The sequence below is a fragment of the Melospiza georgiana genome, chromosome 13 (assembly GCF_028018845.1).
Source record: "Melospiza georgiana isolate bMelGeo1 chromosome 13, bMelGeo1.pri, whole genome shotgun sequence".
Classification (NCBI taxonomy): Eukaryota; Metazoa; Chordata; class Aves; order Passeriformes; family Passerellidae; genus Melospiza; species Melospiza georgiana.
Genome location: NC_080442.1, coordinates 10,368,477 through 10,379,488, shown reverse-complemented (window position 1 = coordinate 10,379,488; position 11,012 = coordinate 10,368,477). Strand labels below are relative to the sequence as shown.

The following is an 11,012-nucleotide window of genomic DNA, read 5'->3' as shown; positions in this document are numbered from 1 at the left end:
ACTCGGGGTGTGACAGCCCCTGCAGGGGAGTGGCTGAGGCAAAAAGCAGCGTGAGCAGAGGGCTCTTCACATGGATCCCAGCCCTCTGGTGTCACCCACCGAGTCACTGACAGAAAAATATTAGATAGAAAAACCCACCCTTCTTCTGAGACCCTGGGACTGAAGCAGGTCCAGAATATTGAGTTGGAAACAATGTTTTACTTAAGAGGAAATGAGCAAGGATAAGCACAGGTACTTCCAAAAGCTGGGATTTCTCTCATACTCTACTGGATGAGAACTTCACTTGACCTCCCCTTATTGTTGGAGAGATGGATGAAGTCACATTTGGAAAATAACAGGAAGTTCCCTCTTTGTTGTCCCCTCTTTAACTGCTCACCTGTGACAGTGTCATTACCTGGGTTGCAGCTCCCACATGTGAAAATACCTATAGCAGTTCAAAAAGCATCAAGCTTTGTCCTGTAATTCTGGAGTTTCTCTTTATGTACCTGAACTTCATGTTTCAGTTCTGTTATTGCAGTTGTCTTCTGGTGGAAGTGCTTCTGTTACAAACCTCACTTTGGAGGTTCTGTGACTTGCAGTCAGAATTACTCCAGCAATTACTCCTCTTGTCTGGGTTCAGCCTCTGTCTTCTCTACCTGATAGGAGTTTGGAAAGTACAAGAAAATGTGGGTGGCACAGTGTGACCTGTGCTATGGAAATGACCAAAAATTAGTTACCCTTATGCCTCTACAAACTGAATTTTTTTACTCCCTCTTCATTTCCTTTCCATTTAAGAAATACTAACGTTGAGCAAATTTCCTTGCCTCTGGTGAGTTTTTAAGTGGTGCTTTGCACTTCTGCACATACCAAAAAGGCACCACAAGAAAATAATTGCTCCTGCTAAATTCCTTCAGGCAGCACTGCCGTGCCTGTGCTCCCACAGCAGCGTGGGCTCTCCAATACCACCTTATAGGGATGGGGCTGGAATTTTCTCAATCTGTGTCCACAAAGTATGGAAAGACTCCAGTCAATCAAACTGCACTAAGCAAAAAGGACAGCTCCTTGGACTTGCTTTTAGATTTACACAGGGCTTTGTTAATTTTTTTGTTTATTGTTGTGGGATTTTTTTTTTTTTTAAGTGCTACTGGGCAAAACCAACCCATCCCACAGGAGCTGCTGCCAGCTGCAGGCTCTTTACCTCAGGGGCTCTTTTGAGTTAGCAGGTGCAGGGGAAGCTGAGCTGGAATGCACTTGCTGGGCCCAGCTGCAGCCCCAGCGTGCTCCAAGCTGGTGGAGTTTCTTCCAGGGAGCCTGGGGAGCTCCCACACGAGGCAGAGGCGTGGGGGCTCTGTCTGGGCACCATGAGAACACCCAGCTCTCTCCTGTGGTGGGTGATTACTCCTCAGTGAGTAATGAGGAATTTAATCATCATGTAAGGCTGATAACAGACTTGTTCCTCTGCAAAGGGAAATGGGAGAGGGGCCATGGGATGGACTGCATGTCCCACAGTTCTCTGTGTGGAGCTGTGTTTGGCTTTGGCTTCCTCTGGAGGCTGCAGCAGCACTGCTCACACACACAGCAATTCAGTCTGTGTTTACAGGGAAAGTTAATGTGTGTCCACACCAATGTAAAACAACTTCAGCCTTCTATAGGGCTTTGTACTGCTGTACTAGGTTACTCGTTTCTTGCAGTTATAAAGCAATAATAAATGTTGTCACTCAAAACCTTTGGGGGTTTTGTACAGTTTTTGAAAAAATTGTAGCAAAAGTCTTCCTGTTAAGTGGTATCTCAGGGAAAAGAACCCCAAATGTATGTTTAGAGCATTAAACTCCTTATAATGCTTTTCCTGCAAGTGAAGGTCACATTTTCAGATGCAATCTGCCCAAGAGTGTTGTTTCAAGGTCTTGGGGACTTCCTGCCTGCAGGTGTGATGGTAAGTGTCTCTTCTATCATTGATTGTCTTGAGTGATAGGTAAGCACCAGAGAAGTGAGGATGTTTGGCAAAATAAAAAATATATATATATATATATAAAGCAAGAAGCAGCTCTTGGAAAGTTTTTGTTATGGAGGAATGTTGACTGTAGAGGAAGAGAGCAAAGTAACAAAAAGAAGTGATTGGAAATGCCCCCATGTCAAGGTTTACTTTCTGATTTTTTCCAAGTTAAAGGCAATGACCAAGTACAGAAGTGGCAGATGCTGAACAAGGGTACTTCCTTCAGTGTTTCCTTGGGTTTCCTCTGCACACCAGGAGACACTGGGAGAAGTTCAACTCTGTTGTGGGATTGATTATTTTCTAATATGGGCTAGTGGATTGCCCTACAAAAATACAGATTTAAAGATAATTGCAGGAGAGGATGGTTCCCTGTCTGCCACCACAAGGATACCAAGCCCTGTGATGCCACGAAAGCATGACTGCTCCCAACTTCCTTTAGAGCTGACATTAGTTTAGTGATGCTGTTGCTGAAATTTGTTTCATGTGTGGGTTATTCTGTTGAGAGGAAGCTTTAGGCTACTTTGGGCTGAAATTTCTCTTTTCTATTCCTCCTGCTGTGTGCTGTGTCCAGAGCTGAACCCAGTCATTAGACTCTTAGTGTGCTCTTTGAGGACTTGGTACCCCAGATGCCAGGTGATGCTGGGTTTTGCTCATGGGCACTCAGCCTCCTTGCAAGCAGTGCTGAGGGAGCCCAGCGAGTGCTGCTGACTGTACCTTTGGGCTCTCAGTCTGCAATCCCTTCAGGAAGCAGTGGTTAGGGCAGTGTGGTGTTTTCTGATGTGCAGCATCTCTCACGAGCTCTTCTGTCTTGGAGATGGGACAGTTTAGCACAGGTGCCCCACGCTGTGCTCTCCCCCCGTGCTCAGCTCTCTCTGTTTATGTTTGATGGCTGCTTTCCCTCAGAGCTCCAAGGCCTGGCTCTGTGCTGGCTCTTGAGCAGCCTTTAGACTGGATCTTGGGCTTTTGCACAGGACTCTCCGTCTTGTTTCTGTTCCCCTGAGCTCTGGGAAAAGACAACAAAGCCTAGCAGTGTTTGAAGGAGGAGGGGAGGAGGTGGTGGTCCTGCCAGGCAAAGAGGATATAAAACCAGAGGGCATGGAGCACATCCAGCTCAGCCCTGTTGCACAGCAGGCTGGATCCTTCCGTGCATCCTGCTGGATGTGAGCTTTGCCCAGGTGGAGCTGCCCTGTCCCACTGCTGTCTCAGAGCTGCAGTTTTGGAGAGAGCAATGTTGCTGTGGCTGCTGAAACTGGGCTGAGCTAAACACAGCCTGGTGCCCAAGAAGGGAAATTGCTACTTGACTTTTTCACCCTAGATTTCTGGGATTAGCTAGAATAGGACAGAAGCACTGATAGTCTAATCTCTGATTTTTGTATCTAGGGCCTTTGTCCTCCCCAAACCCAGTAGCTCTGATCCCTGTGTTTTCAGCCCAAGCAAACCCTCTCAGACTCTCCTGGAAAGTAGGAGGGGCTGCAGTTGTCAGACACACTTGGTTTTATCTCATTCAGAACAATGGGTGGGAGATACAACAGTGAGAATGATTCAACATGGGGGAAAAGAAATTTCTCCCAATTGAAATAAAACAGTGTGTGTGTGTGTGACTTTCTCTAGTGAAAATAAACTGCTTCAGGTTTCCCAGAGGTGGCTGCCACCATGTTGCTACCTGCCACGGGATTTTCCTGCCATTCTGTAACAATTTGCTGATTTCTGCCAGGACCAGCCAGGCATGTAAATGAGGAAGTAAGGCAGATCAGCTCGGTGCACCTCAGTATGAGTTGACTCTGCTGTTGCTATTTATAAAGTGGAAAAAGTCCCCTGGTCAGTCCATGCTCTAACAGAAAGGCCAGGCTCTGATGCACGGGTTGCCAGCAGCGTGTAAAGGCTTCCTCTGGGCTGCTGCGAGGGGCAGCTGCTGCTGGGGCGCGCCCTGCAGGTGCGTGACAGCGCTCCCGCCGCGTGTGCCGCCCCCACGGTCCCGCGGGGAGACGGCCGGGATGGGCCGGGATGGGATGGGATGGGATGGGCTGGGATGGGATGGGGTGGGATGGGATGGGATGGGGTGGGATGGGATGGGCTGGGATGGGATGGGCCGGGCTGGGATGGGGTGGGATGGGATGGGCTGGGGTGGGATGGGATGGGATGGGATGGGATGGGATGGGATGGGATGGGATGGGGTGGGATGGGATGGGCCGGGCCGGGATGGGGTGGGGTGGGATGGGATGGGATGGGCTGGGGTGGGATGGGATGGGATGGGATGGGATGGGCTGGGATGGGATGGGATGGGGTGGGATGGGCCGGGCTGGGATGGGGTGGGATGGGATGGGCTGGGGTGGGATGGGATGGGATGGGCCGGGCTGGGCCGGGGTGGGCTGGGCTGGCTGCTGCTCTCCTGCTCTCCCGCCCTCCTCTCCGCTGTTCCCCAGCTCACCATGAACTCTCCCGTCCCCAGCGAGTGCTGAGTGCCCCCGCACAGAAAGAGGAGGTGGGGTGGTGCCATTAGGATGAGCCCTGACCCCACAGCCCCAGATCTGAAACGGAGCCACTGCCGAGGGTGCCCGAGGCTCCAGGCTGACACTGCTGCTCCAGCCAGAGCTGCTGCCTGTGCTGATGCTGGGGATGTGGCTGCTGCTGCCTTGCCCCCTGCTCTGCAGCTCTGTGAGGGTGTCAGCAGTGGCTGGAGCTGGTTCGCTGCCCCAGCCCTGTGCTGACACCTCCTGTCCCCTCTGGCAGTGCCTGGCTGGGGCTGCTCACAGCAGGCTCTCCTGCAGCACCTTTGAGGCTGAGAGGCTGCTTGGGGCTGTAACAGGGGGTGATGGAGGGCTGGGGTGTGATGGGTGACAGAGATTGAGGCAGAGGTTTCAGCTGTGCACCATTGGGCCATTCCCAGGTGTGGCACAGCCCTTGGCCAGCAGCCATGGGAGGGGAAAAATGGTTTTTCCCTGTGTCCTGCTGGGGCAGCAGCAGGGGTGGGCAGAGCTGGGAGGGTGAGGAGCCCTGAACACAGTGAGCAACAGGGAACTCGAGCTGTGAGCAAGAAACACAGGCTCCTTTTAGACAAGGCTGTAGGCTCACTTTCACCAGTGCTTAAAGGAGCTTTGTTCTCTGTGCTGGTTAGAGGCTGATTTCCCAGTATCTTAAACAGAAATCTTGTTTTAGCCTTGAGAAAAAAAGCTTTTTAATTTATAAAGGCATGGCATTTTTCTTTTCCCTGCTCTCCCCCCCCACAATGGCTGGTATTGCTTGGACAATGCTGCTCTTTGCAGCCTTGTCCAAGGGGGTTCTGCTCTGAGCTTGTATTTCCTGATCACTGCTGAAAGCAGAGCTTGTCACAATTGCATTTTTCTCTGGAACCTGCAGTAAAACACCAGCCATTCTTCACCTCCCACACTGTGATCACACTTGCTGGTGCCTGTGAGCAGAGAAATGCTGATTAAAGTGCCAGCCTCCCTCCTGTCTCTGGAGAAGCCACCCTGAGCCCCCCTGGCACCCTGAGAGGGCAGCAAGGCTTTGGTGCCATGCAGGGCTCCAGACACAGCTCATGGGGGATGGGTGAAGGACAGGCTGCTGCATTACTGTTTCTTTTTCTTGAAAATGTCCCCTTTCACCTCACAGGTTTAAATCCTGCCCCATTAACCCTTTTCACCTGCCAGCTCCTGTTAGTGCAGTGGGACATGGAGGGGATTGCAGCTCCTGCAGGCCCAGCAGGGACCCCACTGCCCATTTTGTACTCACACAGGCAAAGAAGGCTCAGATCACCTCCTGAGGAAGAATCAGCGGGCAGGCTCAGGAGATGAGGACCTGAGGCACAGGGGAGTGTCCAGGTCACCGAGTCATACTCTCCTGGTGCTGTCATCTGTGCCAAGGGGCTGCTGTAAGGCAAGGAGACCCTTGCTGTGTGCTCAGAGACAAGGTAGGAAGGATGGTAGGGCTGATCTTGCACAAAGAGGAAATTTGGCTTGTCTCTTTGCATGTGTTTCTTGGCAGTAGAAAGAAGGCAAATCTGGAAGGTTCCCCATTATGGAAGCCTGGGGCATCAGTGTCTCCCTGAATGCTGATTCTCATTGTCCCCTCCATGGGAAGCACAGTTTGCACTCTCCTCCTCATCACCAGTGTGGGGCCCATGGCCTCTCCATCCCAGTTTTCCTTCCAGCCGTGTTGATGTCATGTTCAGCATGGCACTGAAATGAAGGAAAAATGCTCATGCCAGGAGAGATTCTGTGCTTTATGTACAATCAGTAGTGCTGCTAGTCACTTCTGAATTTTCTGTTCCTTTGTGCTCAAAGCCATCATTAAAGCTTCATGAGAAATTAGTAATTCTTTGTAACTTGTGGCTGGTCCAGGTTTTGTCTTTGGGTTTGATTTTGTGAGCAGCCATCCTCACCAAAATGGGCTCATTCACAGCAGCCACTTCCCCTTTGAGCCACATTTCACCAAAAGAGTTTGGACTGGTTTTTTCCCCTCTACTTTACTGTGGCAACTATTGCATCTCTAGGACTAACAGCAGCTTTCACACACGGGGTAAAACCACGGAGCGGCTGCGATGAGGTTTCCCTGTGACAGAGAGCTGTCACGGGCAGGGCGATGGCAGCGCGGCCTCTCCTGGGGCCGATGCACAAGCCCTGAACGAGGCCGCAGCACCGCGAGCACGGGGAGGGTGAACTCAACACGGCAAATGTGGGGAGAGAAATCGCCTCAGCTGAGCAGGGAGCGAGGCGCTCCGGCCGGGTTTCCGAGCCCCGCCGTGCTGGATTTCCCCGCCCGGGGGTCGGAGCCCCGCACGGGGCCGAGCTAACGAGGGCCCTGATATTTTCAGAGAGTGAAGCAAACCTGTCTCGCTCCTTGGCTGCCGGCGGTGCCCGCGATGCCTCAGGGGATGCCCCGGGCCGGAGCCGAGGGCAGGGAGCGCAGGACAAGCCCGTCCTTTCCTTGGCCGGGCAGCCAGGGAGGCATCGCAGCCCCGGCTCCGGCTGGGCCCCGGCCCTTGGCTCTGCCCGTGCAGCCGCGGAGGAGGGATGGCCGCAGAACGGGGATTTTGGGGGATTTTGGCGTTTTTAGGGCATTTTTGGGGTTTTGGGCACCACCCCGAGGGTCCCTCGCGCCCCCTCTCCCCCCGCCCCCCGCGTTCCTCGCGCGCTGAGGGCGCGTGAGCCGGCGGCGGGCGGTGATTGGCTGCGAAGCGCCCCCCGGGGGCCGCCGGGCCGCGGCCGCGCGCCGAGCGCCATTCACGGCGCTGCCCGCCCGCACGCGCCGAGCCCATTCACAAAAACTTCATTCATAAAACCGGCGGCGGCGGCGGGGGCGGCCCGGGCGCTGCGGAGCTGCTGCCCCGCGGCGCTGCGGGAAACGGCCCCGGGGCCGCGGGTGTTCCGCTGTTTCGGGATTATTGTGGGGCTGAAGGACTTTCCAGCAGGAATTAGCCAGACCGACGCTGCTCAGTGTTTTTGGAAAGAATCCTGGGTTTGCGCCTGACGGCGGGGCAGGAGCTGCAGCGCAGGGATGCTCTTCGCCTCTGGGGCAGCGGCGGTGGAAGTGCAGAGAGCCGGGCACCTTACGGGGTTCATGCCGGTCTGAAAACACCTTTGGGCTTGTAGCTGTCTTGATCTGCTTTGTGTGGAATATGCTTGAGCTTTCGCTGCAGCCAGGACTCTGCAATTATTGATGCTACAGCTGTGAATCTTCAGAGCTAGGTGGGATTTATTGCCTGGTTTGAGGCAGCAATGAAGGCAGGTTTGGATAGTGGCTCTTCACCTTAAGCTGCTGTACCACCGATGTGCTTTCCTGTATGCTGCTTTTATTTCTGCTTACAAAATGCCAGATGCCCATGCAGTTTTAAACCTTGTTCTTTGAGGAAAATAAACCATTCAAGAGGGAGTCAGCAAAAATATCCCATAGGTTTCTGTTTTGAAAATTGTTTGACTTGCTTGATTTCCATATAATTTATCTACAAGAGCTAATTTATGCAAGAATATCCAGTTACAGACCTGCCAAGGCTATGAGAGAACGCAGCCAGCAGAGCCTCGGTGGACACGTCCTGTATGTAGGGTTATTCAGACATCCAGGAATGCTGCACAGGGCTAAGTACAGCCGATTCAGGAATGATTCCATTACCTCCCTAGATGAAGGTACACAAAATACGTCTTTAAATATCAAAGGTTCTTCCTCCTCTTCCCACTCTTCAACACCCAATTTACTGGCAGAAGATGTGTCCCTGGGGCCGCAGGACACCTGCACCACGCTGTGCACGCTGATCCCCCGGATGGCCAACATCAAACTTGCCAATCCCTCCAATCTGCCGGGCCTGAAAAGCTTCTGCCTGGGAACCAAAGAGGTGCCACGCATTAAACTCACCGAGTGCGTTACCATCCCCAGCAGCCCCACCTCGCCTGAGATCAGCTGCCTGTCGGCCTCCTACCCCCAGCCCGACCTGGACAAGCTGGTCCTGGCCCCAAAGGCAGCGGGTGACTGTGCTGAGGAGGCTGCTGTGGGCAGGCAGGACAGGGGCCTGGCCCAGAGCAATGACAGCACGTACAGCCAGGAGCCAGGAACCACCTACAGCGTGCGGGTGAGTACATCCCCTGGGCTCCCATCCTCTGACAAAGCAAGCAGCTCAGCTGGCTGCTGGGTCACCTGCATTTTCCTGCCTCTAGAGTCCATGCCCCAAACCACTGCGTTCTCCCATGTAGTTCCTGTCTTTTGGTGTCCGTAGGGCTGTGGCATTGAGCTGGGGGAGCTAAAAACACCCCAGCTACTTCCAGAGGTAACACAACATCCAATTCCAAAGGACTGTCTGTAGACTCTCTGAGAAGTGCTGCTGAAACACAACTGAAACGGGTTACTTTGCATGTTGGAGGGAAAAGGAGGCCCATGAAAGGGCCTCCCATCCCTCACAGAAAGCAGCTCCAGGCATTAGGTGCGTTCTGGCCCACGCTGCTGACATTTGTCAGGGAGGCTGTGGGGCAGGCACTGCCCAGGTTGTATTTCCAGTATGGTTTTCTGCTGGTCTTCCTTTTGTGGGCAGTATCTCAGAAGGGGGTTCACTGGCAGGAGCCTCACAATGCAACAGGGAGATGTTTTTTTCCCTTCATCTTCCTGGTTATGTGGCTCCCATGGCTGTGGGCCTGCAGGGAGAGCCAAGGAGAGTGCAGGAATATCGCTGACATGTCCTGGCCAGAATCTTGGTGGGTTTTTCAACTAGCCCTTTCAATAGTAACAGCAGATTGGTAAATAAGTAACATGGGGGTTTGGGCGTTTCAGCATCAGAGGATGTGCAAGGTGAGAGGATGAGCAAAGCACTCATTTCCCCAGAGACCACCAGACTTCTTCAGTAGCTGGTGATGGGCTCAGATGGGCTGGTAAGTGGCCAGGGCTGCAGCATGGCAGGACTCTGGTGCAGAGGGATGGTTTCACCTGAAGGCAAAGCGGGGCCAAGAGACCAAGGGCTGGGCATTTGGAGCTGCTTCCAATCCTTACCCTCTAGCCCTGGCCCTCCTGTGTGTTTGGAGGCACTCACTCTCCCCATGCAGCTTCTTGTGCCCTGTTGGGGTACAATCCCAGCTGGGATTGCTGGGATCTCCACAGAGACCCTTTTAGGAAGCAGGGCAGGTCCACGTTATTGGGACTGCTGCTGCCAGAGATCTTTGGCCTTAACAGCTTAATCAGAGTAAGAGGAGGATTCAGCAAGTACATGGAGAGGATCTACAGTTATTTTTGACAGGCAGTAATGTGGTGAATTAGAGAAATGTTGTAGGGCAGAAGCTGTCCCCTGCAGACTGCAGTGAGGCAGAATTTTCCTTGGTGTTGTTTTAACGAGGGGCCATGCTGGGCTCATTGCATCCCCTGGGGAAGCAGCTGTGCAGGGTGTGACTGGTGGTGGCAGGGCACCTGTGTCACAGCCACGTGTCACCCGGGCCTGCTGGGGAAGCTGAGACCCATAATAGCACCTGGTCCCCCCAAATGCTCGTGCAGATAACAAAGAGCCCAAATACTAATAGTCCAAGAGAAGCCTGGACAGCTCTGATTCTCATGCTGCTGTGTTTCAAAATATACTTTGTACACAGATTGCTGCAGGCTTTCCCAGGGGGATATTTACCATGTCCTTGTTCACATTCTACCTGTTAAAAACCTCCCACAATGCTGCCCATCTGGGGCTGAGGTTGTCTCTGAAGGGCACCCATAGTGGCCATGGCACTTATCTTTCCTGCTGGTGTTTGTTATGGCTGTGATGAGCCCGAGGAATATTCCAAGAGGCACTTGCCATCCTTTCTCTTGCTTGTTGGGGAGTGCCAGGGATGTGGCTGCTGCTGGGAAGGAGGATAAGATCTGTCTCTCAGCACTGTCCTGCATCAGTGGTTTCTCTGAGAATAGCAAGGATGATGTTTACTGGACCTAACATGGAGTAAAGCTCTGTACTTGAGCTTAAATCAAAGCATGAGTCTTTGAAAGATGATTGGTTTTTAAAAATTATTTAACTAAAATATGAAAAGGAAATACTATTGCCAGATATTTCATAATAAAACCATTATACTTTATAATAATGTGGTAAAGGTTGTCTGCAGCATCCTTTGTTTCAAAGGGCTTTTAGCAATGTACAGGTTGATCCTCTGCTAGTGGTTTGATGGTGAATGCATATAGATACATGCCAGCATGTATGTCTAAAATCAGCCACGTGTCTCTAGATTAAAAGGAGCCTGACCATTTCCAGCACGCTAGTTCAGAATTGCATGAACTGCACCCTGAAGCACGTGTGGGCACCAGTGCCCTGCTCAGCCCTGCTGCTGGCCACGGGGGATGCCGCAGGTCAGCCTGGAGCAGCTGCTCCTTGCCTGGGTGGGGAAGGGTCCAGCGCAGCCCTTTCCTGTCCTAGCTTGCCACCAGTGCTTCTTCCACGTTCAGGGCGGGGAAATATTGTGGTGTTTGAGCTGCAGCCACCTCCGACACTGCCCCCGGAGAGCTGCTCTGCATCGCCCGTGGTAAATAAATAACTCCGGGCGTCTGCAGAGCCGGGGCTCCCGCAGGAAGGAGCCGGGCTCCGGTGATTCAT

The 11,012-nt window shown here is 52.8% G+C and overlaps 1 protein-coding gene across 2 annotated transcripts in view; it reads left to right on the top strand.

The window, feature by feature from the left end:
• The first annotated feature begins 7,272 nt into the window (after positions 1-7,272).
• SHC4 (SHC adaptor protein 4) overlaps positions 7,273-11,012 on the top strand; it is a 28,918-nt gene continuing 25,178 nt past the window's right edge. For both annotated transcript variants that reach the window (XM_058033218.1, XM_058033217.1), the window contains exon 1: positions 7,273-8,534. In XM_058033218.1, the coding sequence (XP_057889201.1) occupies positions 7,965-8,534 (570 nt within the window). In that variant the 5' untranslated portion in view covers positions 7,273-7,964. The remainder of the gene's footprint in view (positions 8,535-11,012) is intronic.